This window comes from Acomys minous (assembly GCF_964271855.1).
Source record: "Acomys minous genome assembly, chromosome: 10".
In the NCBI taxonomy this organism is placed as follows: domain Eukaryota; kingdom Metazoa; phylum Chordata; class Mammalia; order Rodentia; family Muridae; genus Acomys; species Acomys minous.
Genome location: NC_140491.1, coordinates 67,875,030 through 67,893,133, shown reverse-complemented (window position 1 = coordinate 67,893,133; position 18,104 = coordinate 67,875,030). Strand labels below are relative to the sequence as shown.

General features: G+C 52.0%; 1 protein-coding gene across 11 annotated transcripts; it reads right to left on the bottom strand.

Annotated features, from left to right (window-relative positions):
- Positions 1-602: 602 nt before the first annotated feature.
- On the bottom strand, positions 603-17,692 carry LOC311606974 (cip1-interacting zinc finger protein-like). Of its 11 annotated transcripts, none has more exons than XM_084798432.1 (18): positions 17,443-17,691; positions 16,659-16,797; positions 16,321-16,436; positions 14,869-14,940; positions 13,182-13,402; positions 8,444-8,537; positions 8,234-8,330; positions 7,473-7,824; positions 7,202-7,373; positions 6,791-6,912; positions 6,090-6,287; positions 4,800-4,924; positions 3,308-3,395; positions 2,784-2,897; positions 2,494-2,652; positions 1,480-1,549; positions 1,218-1,339; positions 603-932 (listed from the first exon to the last, which is right to left on the bottom strand). In XM_084798432.1, the coding sequence occupies exons 2-18, from the start codon at positions 16,790-16,792 to the stop codon at positions 714-716; spliced, it is 2,475 nt and encodes an 824-aa protein (XP_084654558.1). In that variant the 5' UTR covers positions 16,793-16,797; positions 17,443-17,691; the 3' UTR covers positions 603-713. The 11 variants fall into 11 exon arrangements, with proteins under 11 accessions (XP_084654558.1, XP_084654557.1, XP_084654559.1 ...); XM_084798431.1 differs by having other exon boundaries at positions 7,202-7,364; positions 7,464-7,824; positions 17,443-17,690; XM_084798433.1 differs by having other exon boundaries at positions 7,202-7,361; positions 17,443-17,690.
- Positions 17,693-18,104: the final 412 nt, after the last annotated feature.

Genomic DNA, 18,104 nt, shown 5'->3' with positions numbered 1-18,104 from the left:
GGTTAAGAGGGCCTTGCCCTCTTGGTGAACTAAGAGCTGCGAGGACACCCCTAATCCTAACTCCATGCCTGACTTTGGCTTTTGTGAGATGCAGCGGGTTAGAGACCAACACAAGGGCACAGAACTCACATCCAGTGTTAAGTCCCGGCTGTTTGCCAGTCTGTGACTATTGGCAAGTCACATGACCCTGCTAAGGCCTCTGTTTTTTTCATCTGCAACTTGGGAGTTGGAGCAAGACCATCTGCTAGGGTCTAAGGATTTTCGCCCATGTCCTTCCTAGCCCTGATACACTAAGAGGGGAACAGAGGCTCTGTGAGGGGACGTGCCTTGTAGTCCTATCCCAGAGCCCCTGTATCTCAGGGAGCTTGACTTTGGCTTCCCTGGTCCTCTGCCACACTGTCCGGAGAGACCAGGTGCCCCTCCCCCACTCACCCTGACACAGTGCTGGTGGGGACTCCACAAACGACTGACTTTTTATTGCTTTTTCTCTGTGTAGCCTTGGCTGTCCTGGAACTCACTCTGTAGTCCAGGCTGGTCTCGAACTCAAAGCAATCCGCCTGCCTCTGCCTCCCGAGTGCTGGGATTAAAGGCATGCACCATAACACCTGGCTACGTTTTATTGTATTTTTGAGTGAAAACACCAACCACATGAACATTTCCACACAGATACCCAGAGAGCGTTAGCAGATCCTGGGTGGCCAGAGCTCCCGCTATTAGGTTTTGAGGCGAGTTGAGCGCCGAAGTGGAGGAGGGGGGCTGTGGGATCCAGGCTTTACCTTGCTCTGTATTTTCGCTGTGTCTGGGGGGCTGGGCTGGTGGGCACCGCCACTGCTACAGGTGAACAGGGCGGTCAAGGCATTGCGAGCATTGATTGCACACTTGCGGCTCATGGGCCGGGTAGCAGGGCTGGGGTTCTTGGCTTCTTTGTATTTCTGGATACAAAAGTTTTCAAGTTAGGCCTATCCTAGGGTACTCCTGGCTATCAGCTGCTTCTCAACTTGGGCCAAAACTGTTAATAGTCTCTGGAGTAACCCCCACCATAGCCCGAGCCTCCCAACACATGCAGGCACGCACATGGAGAGCCGAGCCTGCGTCTCTCCCTACTGTGGGAGTGTGCTTGGGAACTGGCTTGGTACAATAGCACCTAGCTGCTGGCCATGCCCATCAGCATGGACAGAGGCTGTGGCCCTGGGCAGGGCAATCAGACTACCACTCACCTGCAGGTTCTCAAAGTGGGCCTGGGACTTGCAGTGGGAGAGTCGCAACCCTGAGTTGCTGTCATAGAACTTGTGACAGACGCGGCAGACATAGCCCATCACTGGCACCAGGAAGTCCACACCTGGGGACAGACACCAGGGTCTGCATACTTAAGTGCCCCTCCCCAGGTGGGTTGTCATACCTGCTCTAGGTGGGAGAAGAGGGTGGGCTGCCTGGCTGGAGTCCTGCAGCTGAGATTGGGGGCTTAGCCTGGGGTCTTACCGTATGCCGTGTTGGGGTTGTAAGTCTCTGAGCCCTTCCGTTCCTCGGAAGATGGATCTTTTGACCTTATCTGGAGACAGAGCAGGGACTCAGAGGTGGTACTTCAGGCCCCATCTGGTCACAGTCAGGGACCTGTAGCCCACCCACAGTCTCGAGAGCACGACCATGCCCTCAGCTTGCAGGTCATTGAGGGTGGCTGTCTCAGCCTTGGCACACGCTGATCCTGCCTCCCAAATGTCCTTCTGATGTGTGCCTTGTGTGTTCCAGTTAACTCCTTCCCCCAGGCCAAAAGAAGCCCTCCCCCCCCTTTTCCCGTTCCTCTCTTAGGCTGCGTTTTCAATCCATTTGAGGTGGGGGGTACCCGAGGAGGCTAGTGGTGTGACAGGTGACCTGACATGGGTGTGGGGACTTGAACCCAGGTCCCCTGGAAGAGTAGCACATGCTTTTCACCACCTAGCCATCTGCCCATCCTTTTTCCCTCCCTTAAGACAGGGATTTGATAGCACAGAGAAGCTGGAGCTCTCAATCCTCCTGCCTCCAGCTCCTTCCTGCCGGAGCCTCTACGCCCCCATCTCCCAGGGCAGTGAAGACTGAATCTAGGGCTTTGGATGTGCTAGGCAAGGAAGGACTCTACCACTGGGCTATAATTTCCAGTCCTCTGCCCGCCCCGCCTCCTCCTCCAATCTACCTGAATTTCTTTTACTTTGTCTAGAAATTGCATGAAAATCTTACACAAAGCCTCTTCGTGGACTGTGGACAGTCTGCTGTACATGCTTTCTGTGCCTGTTTAAACAGTTCCCTCAACCCTCCCCCTTCCCCTCACAGTATCTCAGCCAGCCTTTAAGGCCCTTGCATATTTCACCTGTCACTCGGTGCTTATTTCCATGGTTACATGACATAGCCCATAACTGTATCATGTTAGGACAGACAAATGCTGGCATGGCGTCTGGGCCCCTCAAGGAGCAGGAGAGCCCCTGTGGGCTCCAGGAGCCATGAACAGCCCACCCCGCCCACCTGCTTGCAGAATTCCTCCTCAGCCTCGATCTCTTCTTCTTCTTCTTCATTGTCATCATCGTCGTCCTCTTCTTGGTCACTCTCGAAGCAGCCAACGGCATCTACCGTGATGAAGTGGTCCTCCTCGGGGCTGGCTACTTCCTTTTCAAGCGTCTTTAGCTGGCCAAGGCATGCGTGAGGGGCTTAGGTCAGCTATGGGCAGCTGAGGTACCACACACCCAAGGGCTGTAGGACCTGCTATGTGATCTTGAGGGGAAGGCTTCACGCTGTCCTGAGACAGCTGGGGTTACCTCCTTGGCCTTGTCTTTGTGTCCCTGAGACTTCACATGCTCCACAAACTTTCGAGGGGTCTTGAAATGACGGCTGCATATGGTGCAGAAGGGCCTCAGGGACTGTTTGGCATTCTGGGGGAAGGAAAGCGGGTCATGTGGTGCATCCCCAGGTACAAGCCACCTTGCCGGTGGCCTAATGGGACCACACCTCTCATAGCTGCAGGCCCAGCTCAGCTCTGCCCCTGCACTGGGACATGCAAAATCACTTCTGTTCACTACGTGGGCTGGCAGGTGGCAACAGAGAAAAGATAAGAGAACTGCGCCAAAGACACCCCAAGAGGCAAGGGCTGACTAGCAGGGTGAGGTGGTGCCTACACTGAACAGATGGGCAAAGAAAAGCCCAAAGAGGCACATGACTGACTCACCGGAAGCCACACAAGTGACAGTCACACAGAGACAAAAATAGACCCTACCTCCCACTCCCACTCCGGACTCCCTCCCCCGCCTCGGCTGGACGTGGTACACGCAGGCGGCTCTCAGACCTTGTGCTCCTGTGTCCTGCGGTGTTGGATCAGGTCTCCCACGTAGTACACCTGGCAGGTGTTGCACCAGCGTTTCGGTGGAGGATCTCTGATGACCGTAAAAACAAGCAGGGCATGAAGCTTTATTCTAGAGAGCTACAGAAGGGGAAACTAGGTGTGGATCAGCAGCACGCGCCTGCAACGAGGGGTCGGGGCCCCAGTCACAGCACCAAGAAGATGAGGGACAGAGTGGGGGTCCCTGACTCTGCTAAGAGAGCTGACAGACACGCGCTCCCTGTCTGCCAGGCAAAAAAGTAGAGCGGCCAAGAGTCCCTGCCAGCTCCTCGTCCTCAGTAGAACTCCCGACCACTGACTCAGACGGCTGCACCCCAGAAAGGGTTTCATTTGTCTTCAGCCAGGTCACTCTAATTCTGAGTAAGTCACTCTGACATCTCACCATGGAGCTGGCCCTAAACTAACCAACTCTCTCTCTTTCCTTTTAAAGATTTATTTATTTATTTATTTCACATACAGTATTCTGCTGCATGTGTACCTGCACACCAGAAGAGGGCACCAGATCTCATTATAGATGTTTGTGAGCCACCGTGTAGATACTGAGACTTGAACTCAGGACCTCTAGAAGAGCAGACAGTGCTCTTAACCTCTTAGCCATCTTTCCAGCCCGGCCCTAAACTCTTGATCCGTCTATCTCAGCCCCCTAAAGGTCTGGGATTGTGGGTGTCACCATGTCTGGCTTTGTTGTCCACACTCTGCAACTGGGAGGCTTGATTCTCCTAAAAGGCTGGGAGCTCTGGCAAGTACTGCGGCAGCTGCCCCAGGAGACACAGCCTGTATCTGCCAGTGCCCAGATCTATACAGTTCAGCTTTCTCCAGTGACACTGCCCAGCTCTGCAGGCTTGTAACAGACACCCCACTGCGGCCTGGCAGCTCTTACAGCTCCCTGCCGAGCCTTCCCATACCAAGTGCTAGTTCCAGAGTCCAGGGTCGCCATTTCAGACCAATCACATCCCGGGATGATGGAAGGAGGGAGCAGGGAATGCCTAACCCCAGGGCACAAGATGACCCGATCCTTACTGTTCTGCCTCTACGGTTGGGGCCAGCACACAGACCAGAGGAGCAGGGCTCTGTATTATAACCCTCCTCTCTTCCTCAGGAGTGTCACACTGCTTTTATCTGGGAGGAACCTTAGGGCACTGTCACTACACCCCCTCATCAAGGCATTTTATTTTCTTCCTAAGACAGGGTTTCTCCGTGTAGCCTTGGCTGTCCTGGACTTACTTTGTAGACCAGGCTGGCCTCAAACTCACATCGATCCGCCTGCCTCTGCCTCCCAAGTGCTGGGATTAAAGGCGTGCGCCACCACCCCTGGCCTCATCAAGGCATTTTATACTCAGGAGAAATTGAGGACCAAGGTTAGAGTTAATGGCGTGCAGGACAATGTTGAACTCCTGGCCTGCCTGAACCACACAGACCCCTGCCAGCCTCTACTTACTCAGCCTGTCTCTCCAGGATGTCCCGAGGCACGGGCAGCAGGGACAGCAGGCAGGTCTGGCTCGAGTGTTGCATTTCCCCAAGCCGCTGCTGGTGCGGAGCCTCTGACATGTGATCCCGGAACTCCTGTGGCATGAATGAGCCAGAAGTGAGTTCATGAGCTGCAGCCCAGGGGAGGACCACGCCAAACGTCATGGCCACCCTCATCTCTGATCCTCCTGACTCTGTTTCTTCTGCATGTCTTACCAGCGTGTGCCACCACAACTGGCATTATCTTATACAGCTTAGTGTGGGCCAGGGCACGGATGGTAAACTGAGGCATAGAGGAATACACCTCCGTTTCTGTGAATACTTCAATGAGAAGGAACATGGCTCTACGTGGCCCTGCTCGGACAAGGACCACAGTCACAGAGGTAGGATTGACTACTGGTAATATTATAAGAGCATTATAAGAGACTGGGGGAGCTGGAGAGATGGCTCAGAGGTTAAGGTCACTGGCTGCTCTTCCAGAGGTCCCGAGTTCGATTCTCAGTACCTATATGGTGGCTCAAAACCGTGTGTAACTCCATGGTTGTAGGGGACCCGATGCCTTCTTCTGGCTGTGTGCAGTGGACCCATGTGGACATATGGGCCAAATACTTATACACATAAAATGAAAATAAACAATCTTTTTTTTTCAAGTGTTAGTTTTTAATTTAAAGATAGATACTGAGTTCTTGCTATTTTGCCCAGGTTGATCTGAAATTCACGTACTCACGTGATCTTCCAGTTTCAACCCCCTGCAGCTGGGAGCAACGGACAGTCCCAGCCAAGACCACTATTCATTTGTTTACTCTGCTTCTCACAGCTGCACTTTTCTTCTTTTTATTTTGAGAAAGGCTCTCACTAAGTCAACCAGGTTGCCCTTAACCTCACGAGCCTCCTGCCTCAGCCTCCCAAGTGACTGGAATTAGCCCAGCTAAAACTACTATTGCTATTAGTGCTGCACTCGCTTGAGCCAGACCTGGGCCCAGACCTTCAATGTCAGCTGCTGAGTCCTAAGACGCGTGGTGAGGTAAGTTCTTGGCTGTCCTCACTGAACACAAGAGGAAAAGAGCCAAGAGTGGAATTTACTTCTGGAGACCATGATGGCTCACAGCCGATTTGAACCAGGTTTTGCTTGACCCTAAAAAGAAAACCCTGCTCGACCAGGTGGTCAGGAAATACGTCTAAGCAGATGTCCAGCCACTTGGCAGTGTAGGAAAGGCAAGCCCGGAAGGGCCAGGCCTCCTACTCTGCCAGCCCTGGGTACCTGCTGGCTGCTGCAGCTGGCCTTGCAGATGTAACAGAAGAACTGGAGGGTCTGCTTGGAGGTTGTGCTGGCAAGGGCAGAGGCAGTAGAGGTAGCGTCCCCAGGGCGAGGTCCAGATGTGACAGGTGTGGTGTTGAAAGCCCGGCTGTTGCTGCTCTGCAGGATGGTGACTTTCAGGGAGCTCCCAGCCCCCCACATCTACAGTGGATGCAAAGACAAGAGTTCATACCATCTGGGTATGGTTAGGATATGCTTCTTTTCTGGGGGGGGTGGTTTCAAGACAGGGTTTCTCTGTGTAGCCTTGGCTGTCCTGGACTCACTTTGTAGACCAGGCTGGCCTCGAACTCACAGTGATCCACCTGCCTCTGCCTCCCGAGTCCTGGGATTAAAGGTACGTTCTTATGTGATTTCCCAAAACTACACAGAGAGTATGGTAGCCAGGGTTTGAACCTAGATCAAATATATATCTCACTATGTAGACCAGGCTAGCCTGAAACTCGCTGAGATCAGCTTGCCTCTGCCTCCACAGGGCTGGATTGAAGAGGTGCACCACCCCTCCCGACCTAGCTCTGCTTAATTCTAAAGTCTAACCCATGCCACCACTCACGTGATGGATGCGGAAACTGAGACCCAAGGAACAGAGGTTGCCTTAAAGTTTTGTTATAGAGTTGGGACCTGAATCCTACAAGACTTGTACACACCCCAAGCATCTCTTTTGCTCTTTTTTCACATTCTCCCACATCCAGGCCACCAGCTGCTGCCTCCTGGCTCAAGTCTTCACAGTCCTGAGCACTTCCTGGTTCTGGCAAGGCCTCCTCTGGGACTGAAATGACACATATGTTTCTTTCCCGGAGTGTCTACCATTTGGGGTCCAGAAAGATCTAGACCCAAGAGCTGCCTTCTCTGTCCACAGCCATGACCCTGAGGTCAAGATGGGGATGGTTTCAGATCTGGACTCCAGGCCCAAGCCCCATGCGAGACTAGACAGTGCTGGACTGGAGAATGAAGGGTTCGACAGTGTTGGATCTCTCAGAGAGTGCAAGCTTGCGTGCTCTTGCTCTCCCTTCCCCCTCCTTCTCCTCCCCTTCCCTCCCTCCCTCTCCCTCTCCCACCTCTACCAGCTTCTGCAGCGTTAGACGATGGCTGTGGTTCCATGGCACAGGCCAGAGCTGACACTTGTGCTGGTGGGGGTACTGACTCCTGTGGCCACGTCTGAGGCTCCTCCTGGGTCTTCTCTGATGTCTGCTCCTGGGGCTGTGCTTGCTCGGACACCTGCGGATGTGTCTGTGTCTGGGCCTGTTTCTGCGGTTGTACCTGCCATGGGGGCTGAGGCTGGCTCCGTGCCTGAGCTTGCTGCTGTGGGTCTGTCTCTCGTGGCTGTACCTGACTCTGCTCTGGTGCTAAGTGCTCTGGAGACGTCTGTGTCTGTGCCTGCTTCTGCAGCTTTGGCTGCACCTGGCTCTGCAGAACCTGTGGCTGGAGACGGGGCAGCACCAGGGTGCCTGGTGGCTCAGGCAGCTGATCTGGGGTCTGTGTCTGTTTTGGGGCGGTCATCTGGATCTGAGGCTGGACCTTGGCTTGTGGCTGCCCTGTAGGGCCTTTCTCTGTGGACTCTTCTGAGCTAGAAAAGATCCAAACATATTCAAATAGCCAGTTGAGGTGTTCTACGCCTTCGATCCTAGCCCTAAGGAGGAAGAGGCAGGCAGAGCTCTTGAGAGTTTGAGGCCAGCCTGGTCTACATACTGAGTCCCAGGTAAAAACAAAAACAAAAACAAAAGCAGATTAAAGAAGATCAAATCTCTATCTTCTGAGGCCTATGACGCAGTTCCCAGTCCCAGCTCTACTTACAATGTGGATCTGGGGAGCTCTGAAGCTGCCCCGGCCTGTCTCACCTAAAGAAACTCAGGGGCATTAACTCTCCACCTCCACCTTGCAATGTGTTTCGAATTCGTCTTATAAACCTGCCACCATCTGTGTGCTCTGCAAGGACCCCTTCCTCCTAGCTGCCCAGCCCGGCCTCCACATGCTCACCCCCAGGTAGACTCAGAAGTGAATCTGACCCTCCCTCAAGTGAGGCCGAGGCCTAACTTTACAGACGTGAATTCCAGGTCTCTGAGCCCCAACACATGGCCAACATCACTCACCTCTTCGACATCTTGGAAGGTGGTTCCAAGGCCTCAAAGGGCTCAGGCTCTGAGGGGTCGCTCGCCGTGCCATCCGGGCAGACTACTGAATCTGGGTCTGCAATGGCGCAGGTGAGGAAATTCAGCTCCAGGGGATGGCCCTGGCTCCCTCGCCACCAAGACTTCCCCTGCCCTGGGGTGGCTTGTGCAGGACAACAGCCCTTGTCTCACCTTCATATGTGTCCATCTGGAGCTCTGCAGCTTCCTCAGACTCCTCTGTGGGGTCTTCCCTGTCTTCCAGAGGCACCGTCTGGGAAGAAGAATCCTGCTTCTTTTTAGAAACCATATTTTTGGGGGTGGGGTGCGCAATGTTCAAGACAGGGTTTCTCTGTGTAGCCCTGGCTGTCTTGGAACTTACTCTATAGACCAGGCTAGCCTTGAACTCAGAGATCTGCCTGTCTCTGCCCCCTGAGTACTGAGACTACAGATGTGAGCATCCATAACCTGGCTTCAGAAACCAATTTTTTTTTTTTTAAAAGATTTACTTATCTGAGGTGTGGTAATTCCAGCACTCGGGAGGCAAGTGGATCTCTGTGAGTTCGAGGCCAGCCTGGTCTACAAAGCAAGTCCAGGACAGCTAAGGCTACACAGAGAAACCCTGTCTCAAAAAACCAAAAAAAAAAAAAAAAAGATTGATTTTTTAAATTTAATGTATGTGAGTGCTGTATAGATGGAGCCACCATGTGGTTGGAGAATTGAACTCATGACCTCTGGAAGAACAGGCAGAGCAGAAACCATTTTTGGGGGGTGGGGATGGGGTCACACAGAAACCATTTTTAACCTCCATGTCACTTGCAAACACCCTCCTGCTCATAAAAGATTGTCACTACCAGGCAGGGGGGATGCACGTCTTTCATCCCAGCACTTGGGAGGGAGAGGCAGGCAGATCTCCATGAGTTCAAGACCAGCCTGATCTACACAGTGAGTTCCAGGACAGCCAGGGCTACATAGAGAACCCTTGTCTCAGAAGACAAGGTTTGCATCTCACGAGACTAAAGGGGCCTGGCTGATGGCATGGAGGGCAAACGACATTTAACACCTCAAGAGTCACTGTCTGAGGTGTCCGGCTAGATTCTTGACAGCTATTTGGATCTTGGCTAGGGAGATACAACAAACTCTCTTGGCTCCATTGGTCATCCTAGGCGTCCCACCCCGTTCCGTTAAGCAGCCAGAGAAAGCCTTTGGTTTAACCCTCCCAGGGCCTCCTAGTCCTGGAGCTCTCCTAAGGCCGAGCCAGGCGCTGTCCACTCCTCCCACTTTCATACCCTGGCCCTCTGCCTCTCTCCTGCCTCTGAACCCAGCCTTCCTCCTACCTTTACCTGTCTCAGCGCATCCTTGCTGGCCTTTCTCTGGCCAAGCCCCCAGCCTCCTCCTGCCTCCAGCCTCCTCCCGCCCCCAGCCTCCTCCCGCCTCCAGCCTCCTCCTGCCTCCAGCCTCCTCCCGCCCCCAGCCTCCTCCCGCCTCCAGCCTCCTCCTGCCTCCAGCCTCCTCCTGCCTCCAGCCTCCTCCCGCCTCCAGCCTCCTCCTGCCTCCAGCCTCCTCCCGCCTCCAGCCTCCTCCCACCTCCAGCCTCCTCCCACCTCCAGCCTTCAGCTAGAGCCTCAAAGCCTCTTGCAGGAAGCTCCTAACCACAGGCTAGGTCTAGACTCTTTTAGTGGCATTTCCTGGGTATTGCTGCTGGCTTTGAGAGAGGGTCTCACTCATTTCCAGTCTTAATAAATTGCTTTCAGCTAGGCATCCCAGCACTCGGGAGGCAGAGGCAGGCAGATCGCTGTGAGTTCGAGGCCAGCCTGGTCTACAAAGTGAGTCCAGGACAGCCAAGGCTACACAGAGAAACCCTGTCTCAAAAAACAAACAAACAAACAAAAAAACCCTGTCTCAATAAACAGCTTTTCATGTTATTGCATTAATATCTCTTCCACATACACACCCGAGACCCACAGAAGGGCCAGGCTGGATGCCACAATTGCACTGCTGAGCAGCAGCCTACAGTAGATACAGGGTTCTAGCCACTTCCTGGGCAGCTTGGGAAGCCCCCAGGTACCACCCTATCTCCTGTTATGGCCCCTAGTCCTGGTGGGAGACACATCTGTACCCCAGTCAGCACTCTAGACCCTTTACGAACACCCAGCTGTTGCCTGGGAAGACACAGGGAGTCAGAGTTCCGGGCTCTGTGCCTAACTCACCACTCCAGTCGGTCAGCTGTAGTTTTCCTATATATAAGACAGCACAGGCAAGCCAAGACTATGGTGTGCCAGTGTGTGTGTGTGTGTGTGTGTGTGTGTGTGTGTGTGTGTGTGTGTGTCTGAGGATGAGGATGGCACTTTTTGTTTGTTTGTTTGTTTTGAGACAGGGTTTCTCTGTGTAACAGCTCTAGCTGTACTGGAACTCTCTCTGTAGACCAGGCTGGCCTCAAACTCACAGAGATACTCCTGCCTTTGCCTCCCAAGTGCTGGGATTAAAGGCAGGTGCCACCACCGCACAGCTAGGATGGCACATTTTTGAAACATTTATTTATTTATTTATTTATTTTATTTGTTTGTTTGTGTTTTCAAGACAGGGTTTCTTTTTTGTTTGTTTGTTTTTGTTTTTGTTTTTCGAGACACGGTTTCTCTGTGTAGTCTTAGCTGTCCTGGACTCACTTTGTAGACCAGGCTGGCGTTGAACTCCCAGTGATCCGCCTGCCTCTGCCTCCCGAGTGCTGGGATTAAAGGTGTGCGCAACCACCGTCTGGCTTTTGAAACCTTTAGGTGGTGATGTAATGCCTCCTTATTGTCTGTAGAACCCAGAGCCTCCAGTACCCCAGGCCTACACTCTACCACGAAGCCACACCTCCTGCCTTAAAGGTAACATTCAAAGCTGCCTGTCCCACATAAGGACCATCAGCCACAGGCAAACCCTTGAAACATGGAGTCTCCATTAAGATGGAAGCTTAAGTGACACATTGGATACTGAAGATGTAGTGGGTTTTGTTTTGTTTTTTTTAAACAAAATGGGGCATGGTGAAATATACTGGTAATCTGAGGGACTTGGGAAGCTGAGGCAGGAGGATAAATTCAGCCAAGAAATTTGAGACCGGGATGGGCTGCATAGGGGGTACAGATGTGCTTAAAGATTGGGAAATAGGGGCTGGAGAGATGGCTCAGTGCGTAAGAGCACTGCCTGTTCTTCCAGAGGTCCTGAGTTCAATTCCCAGCAACCACATGGTGGCTCACAACCATCTGTAATGTGATCTGATGCCCTCTTCTGACATGCAGATGTACATGCAGGCAGAACACGGTATACATAATAAATAAATAAATAAATAAATAAATAAATAAAACCTACTTTCCTATCTTTAAAAAAAAGATTGGGAAATAAGGGCTTGTCTTTTAAAAAACAATCATTAGTCAATCAGTCAGCAAGAAAAGGGGATAAAACAGTTCTCTCTCTCTCTCCCTCCCTACCTCCCTCTCTCTCTCTCTCTCTCTCTCTGTTTCTTTCTTTCTTTTAGTTGTTCCAGATAGGCTTTCTCTGTGTAGCCCTGGCTATTCTGGACTCGCTCTGTAGACCAGGCTGGTCTCAAACTCACAGCAATCATCCTGCCTCTGCCTCCCTGAGTGCTGGGATTAAAGGTGTGCGCCACCAGGCCAGCCTGGTCAACAAAGTGAGTCCAGGACAGGCAAGGCTACACACAGAGAAACCCTGTCAAAGACAAGGTATGTGCTACCTTGCCCAAGAGTAAGTTTATTTCATTGTATTCATTTTTTGTTTGACTGGAATGCACTACGTAGCTGAGGATGACCTTGACCCTGTGACCCTCTTGTGCCATCTCCAGAGGGCTCGGTTATAGGTGTACATTACTACACCTGGCAGTAAAACTAACTTTATGTGCTCCTTTTAATTTTATTTTTGAAATCTGAAGGTCTTTCTACATAGCTCAGAATGATCTGGAATGTACTACAACAATCTACCAACCAAAGCCTCTCAAGGGTTGGGGTTATGGGTGCTAGTCATTATAGTTTGACCTTTTTGGTCTCTCTCTCTCTCTCTCTCTTTTTTTTTTTTTTTTTTTTTTTTTTTTTTTTTTTTTTTGGTTTTTCGAGACAAGGTTTCTCTGTGTAGCCTTGGCTGTCCTGGACTCCCTTTGTAGACCAGGCTGGCCTTGAACTCATTGCGATCCGCCTGCCTCTGCTTCCTAAGTGCTGGGATTAAAGGTGTGCACCACCACGTCCAGAGTAGTTTAACCTTTTTATCTTTTTGATTATCAAAATTTTAAAATCAGGGCTGGAGAGATGGCTCAGAGGTTAAGAGCACCAACTGCTCTTCCAAAGGTCCTGAGTTCAATTCCCAGCAACCACATGGTGGCTCACAACCATCTATAATGAGATCTGGTGTTCCCTTCTGGCCTGTAGGAGTACATGCAGGCAGAATGCTGTATAAATAATAAATAAATCTTTTTTAAAAAATTTTAAATCAGATACATGACTCGTTTTACTTCTACTAGACATTGCTGATGTAAAGAAATATCACTAAGGGAAAGAGAGATGGTTCAGCAGGTAAAGGCGTTTGGTGCCAAAACTAAAAACCCGAGTTCTGTTCCTAGGACCCATAGGGTGGAAGGAGAAAACCGGCCCATACAAGCTGTTCTCTGACCTCCACGTGTCCATCTTGGCACACGTGATAATAATCAAGTAATAAAAAAAACTTGTTAAAGAGAGAAAATAGTACATAGATAATAGTAATAGTATTATGCTACGGCTAAAGCCACATCAAGAGCATGGAGGCATCTCAAGTTCGGGAGATGCTAGACGCTGAGGGAGCATGACCTGCCCGAAGGCCAAGGCAAGCCAGAGCGCATAGAGCTGGGCGGACGCCAGGGTAACCCTTGACCCACTCTGACCACCACTCCACTCAAAGTGTTACTCACCTTGTGACTGGGGGTGATGGAAGAGGGGTTTCTGGCCTGTTTCCTCCCTGAGTGGTTGACCTGAGAAGGGTTCATGGGGACCCCACCAGGAGGGGGGCCCAGCAGGGACTGGCGAGTGGCCTGGGGGAAGAACTGTTGTAGATTTGGGGTGACCATCTGGGGTGGTGTAAGGCTGGGAGCTGCCAGGCTTGGGGCTGTCATGTTGTAAGCGCGGAGGTTGCCTGTGGGGAAGGACAGGTGAGAAGAGGGGTCAAGATTATTATACTAGGGGTTCAGCCCCCCAAATATCATGGGAACATCAAAGATAATTTCCAAGGCGACTTTCTTACCCAGGGCAGCAAAGGGACGGTAAAGCCAAGATGAGGCCCACTGTGGGCACTAGTGAGAAAAGACTCAGGGCAGGTTTTCTGCTCCATCTGGGTGTGTGAGCTGCCTTAGTTAGCCCTCAGACATGCTCTAAGGCCCTTAGGTGTGTGAGAGAACCAGCACAGGGCCACAGGAGAACCAGCAAGTGACAGGTCAGCATCCCCCCACCAGCTTCTCTTTATCAAGGAGAGGGAAGGCCATGGCGCTGAGCTAGGCACTCTTTTCACTGCATCAGCCCTCCAGGCTGCCAGGTACCAGGAAAACATGGCTACTTCTATAGCTGACCAAATATAGACACAAAACAGAGAAAGTGCTCGCCCAGGATCTCTGTGGGACACCTGCTAGCTCTGTCACTCCTCCTTAAACTACTGTCCACACCAGGACATCACCAGGTCCCAGCAGCTCTACCACCCACGTGCCTTTCCAACCAGGCCTTCCCTCTCCTGCAAACACTTCGTCCCTCACTGGAACTAAAGCTACATTCTGGCCTCATCCCTGCCAAAAGCCTGCTATAGTTCCCTGGTCCTTTTAAAGCAAGGCCTGGCCCCGCCCACCTCCTCACAGGCCTTACACGGTGCTGTAGGAACACGTTCCTGAGCAGTCCTTCAATCACCCTGTTTCTGGGCTTTTGTACCTGCTGTGCCCTCTGTGGAAGCTGTGATGCTCCACCACTTCCCAGCATCCTCCAGGCCTCCCTTTAAGTCTTTCCTATGTCCCCTCCAGGAGGCCTTCCCTGATGTCCATGTCACTAGAGACCTCTATCGTAGAACCAGCCATCTTATTTCCTGCTACATCGCCTCCGACTCAGCTCTTTTTACCCAGGGAAGGCTGAGAGCATAAACGAATTGGCACCCATGCCCAGATTCCAGGGCAATGTGGGGGAGGGGGGTGCAGCCTGAGCTTAAAGGCATAGGTCAGTTGTGCTGAGAGCCGAGTTCAAACCCAGACTCTGCAGCACTGCCTCTTGCACTCTGAGCAAACCAGCTCCCCCTCCCCTCATCGGGCACATGAGGACTCAAAGGCATGCATTAGTGAATGACAGACAGGTACAGCAGAAGCACAGACACAGTCCGGGGCCCCAAGCAGTAAGACAGAAGACGAATGCCCTCAAACAGAAATGGACCGAGAACATGGACACATGTCACAAAATGAACGCAAATGCAAATAGGTAAGTGCAAAGAGATTTTAGCTGCACTGAGCACATGGAAATGTGAATTAAGACATCCGAGACACCGCTTTAGCCTTTGCAAACCAAGTTAGTAAATTACATGTACACACACATTTACATAGGTATATATATTTTTAAAAAAGCATAGAATACCCAATGCTGCCGTAGGCATGGTGAGGCTGGCACTGTCATACATGGCTGGTGGCATTGCAAACTGGTCCAGTCCTTAGGAAAGTAATTTGGCAATACTTATCAAAAGCCATCAATCAAATATCCGTCCCCCGACACAGTCATTCTATGTTGGGAATCTAATGTGAGAAAAGAGCCTCGGATGTTATGTCCATCCCACTGGTGTTTAGGATGGAAAAGAGAAAAAGAAAAAGGGGGAGAGAAAAAGAAACAGATAATTGAGGTTTCCATATGGGCACACTCCTCCAGTGAAAAATTAAAAGCTATCACAAATAACCTGGATTGAACCAGAACACTGGCTGGCTGTGGCAGCTCACGCCTATAATACCAGTCCTTAGAGGGTGAGGTAGGAAGACGGGGTTCAAGAGCACCCTGGCTTACATACTAAGTCTCAGATAGTCTGGGGTACCAAGTGAGACCTTGTCTCAAAGCAAGGCCAAATATAATGGTGCACGCCTTTAATCTCAACACTAGGGAGGCAGAGGCAGGCAGATCGCTGAGTTTGAAGTCAGCCTGGTCTACAGCCTGAGTTTAAGCCAGCCAGGGCTACAAAGTAAGACCCTGTCTCAAACAAAGAAACAAACAAAATTTCTAGCACTGCAAAATACAAAATAAAAACAAGGCACAGACCCTTCTTTTTGTATTAATTATAATAATTGTACCAAACTGCCTAAGCTTCTTCCTAGAAAAAAAACGAAAGAAATATACCAAAATATTGGCTATGACTTTCACCCAGAAATGTGTGAATGTTTGCCTACCACTGGGGTTTTTGTTTGTTTTCAATGACCTCATTTTTTAGGACTTATTTTACATTTTAATTTCTGTGTATATGTACAGGTATGGCTATGTCCTGTATTGGAGAGTGACAGGTCCCCTGGAGCTGGAGTTACAGGCGTCATGAGTTGCCCCACGTGAGTGTTGGACCCTAATTTGGGCCCTCTGGAAGAGCAGCAAGCATTCTTAACCACTGAGCCATCTCTCTAGCTCCTTTGGTTTGTTGTTGTTTTTCTATTTTGACACGTTATCGTCACTAGGATAAGCATAACTTTTAAGTGGCAAGAGAAAAGGTGGCGTATATGTGTACCTATGTGACCTGCTATGGGATTTCTCTCTCCCCAGTTATCCGTGCATCATTTGAAAGTCAGCTTGAAGGGCAGCCAAGTGACGGCCAGCCTCTGCCTGTGCTGTGACTTATGGGCACGGAATCCCTCTTCTGGGCCTCGGGTTGCCATTGTTTTCATGTGTAGAGGGGGTAATGGTAATGGTGTGCCTCCCCTTACGGCTGTCAGCAGAGTCGGGAATGGCCAGCAGAGTAGCCTGTGGACGGATTTGTAAGGATGCTCTCGGGGCCACCGTGTGCTTTGGTAAGACTGAGTGGGGTAGGAGGAGACTGGGGGCTGCTGGGAATCGCCATACCTTGCAACTGCTGCAGTAGCAAAGCTCTTTGCAGCATGGAGCCATTGAGCAGGGAGGTCGAGTGGAGGCCCTGGAGGTTCAGAAGCTGCTGCGGGGATGACTGCTGAGGGAGGGCCCTGTGTGATGGGATCGGGGTGTCAGAGGGTTGCTGGGAAAGCCATCCACCTGGAGACCTCTCATCTCCATTCTCTCCCTCTCAATGGCAAGATGGAGGATCCCCTCCCAGGTGGAAACGGATGACATTTAATATTCAAACGAGGATGCCCTGGGAGACGGGCTCCAAAACATGAGTGTAAATGTCACACCACAGCCTCCACTCTCCCAAGTGGGAAACTCACCGGCTGACAGGCATGGGCAAGGACGCCTGTGGTGGGGGCTGTTGGAGCAGCTGTTGAAGCTGCAGTAACTGCTGCTGCTGCTGCTGGAGCTGCTGGAGCTGCAGCTGCTGCTGCTGGAGCTGCTGGTTGAACATGGTGGCTGAGGGAAGGAAAGTGGGTACGGTCAGGGTCACCAGCTCCTCTCCCCTCCCAAACCAACCACCCCAGCATCCTGCACTGATAGGCAATGCCAGCCCTGCCAAGAGCATGCCACCTTTGTACTCCGGGGCTCCCGGTTCTTCCAGTCAGCTGCCAGGAACAGGATACAGGCAAACAGCGCTCTTGCTTTCAAATCCCTGTTTCCCCTCCGGTCTCTTCACCTCCGGCGGGCCACCCTTTCTAACAGGTACGCCTTCCCACTCTCAGCCCACCCCCACCTTCTGCCTATCTTTCTTCTTATCACTTCCCGGTTCCAGCCCCTCCCAAGCGCACACCTCCCAGTTTTGGATTCCGCTACCCTCTCCCTGAACTGTGTCACTAACTTCCCATCGGCGCCCACACCCAGCCTTCCACTTAAATCCGTGAACCCGGCACGGGAAAAGCTTCCCTCCACTACAAAACACACCCACACACAATCCTCCGTTGCCCCTCACTCCTCCACCTCCCTCCCCTACAGATGACTCCAACGCCACGCATCTGGTCCTTGTGGCCTCGCCTGTCCACAAAGCCAACAACGTCTACGCAGGTAGCAGCTACCGCTGCAGTCCACCCTCCCCGGGAGGGCACCTCGCTGGCTCCCCCTCACCTCTCAGCAATCCACGAAAGCCGAAGACGTGAATGCCACGCGCGAACTTGGTGCCTCGGGTTCGCGGGCTCCTCGGACCCCGGCTGTGGGCTGGACACTCGGAAGGCCCAGCGGCTGCCCAGTCCCGCGCAGAGCGCCCCCTGGAGGTCCGGAGGATTCACCGCGGCCGTCGCAGCTGCTGGAACCTGCCTGGCGCGCGGGTCACGCCGCGTGGGCTGCGGCTGTCACGGTGCTACGAGATGCCGCACGGAGCAGGCTCTGGAAAGGGCGATTCTGAGCTCCCAAGACTGTCAGGCACATGGCGAGGAGGGGGCGGGGAAAGGGAGGCGGAAATGAAGGGGAGGCTTCAAGAAGGATCTTATCCCAGCTGACCTCCCCAAGGCCACCACTGATCCCGACCCAGCTTGGGGCTGGGACATGAGGGAGCTGGCATGCTCGCAATTGTGTTGTGCATTCATTTTCTCTTTTGTAATCTTTTTGTTTGTTTGTTTGGTTGGTTGGTTGGTTTTTTGGTTTTTGGTTTTTCGAGACAGAGTCTCTCTGTGTAGCCTTGGCTGTCCTGGACTGACCACGCTCTAGGGGGAACACAATGAAGGTGGCAAGAGTTACAAGCAGCGGAGAGTCCAGCCGGTTTGCCTGGTCTGGCTACCTTTCCTCAGCTG

What these genes read in the sequence shown, in the direction of transcription:
- LOC311606974 (XM_084798426.1), bottom strand. Translation starts at nt 16,792, where the DNA reads ATGTTCAACCAGCAGCTCCAGCAGCAGCAGCTGCAGCTCCAGCAGCTC. An exon ending in GCTACTGCAGCAGTTGCAAG is followed by an intron (nt 14,941 to 16,320) that starts GTATGGCGATTC and finishes TACTTTCCTAAG; the next exon opens with GACTGGACCAGTTTGCAATG. An exon ending in CATGCCTACGGCAGCATTGG is followed by an intron (nt 13,403 to 14,868) that starts GTATTCTATGCT and finishes CCTTCCCCACAG; the next exon opens with GCAACCTCCGCGCTTACAAC.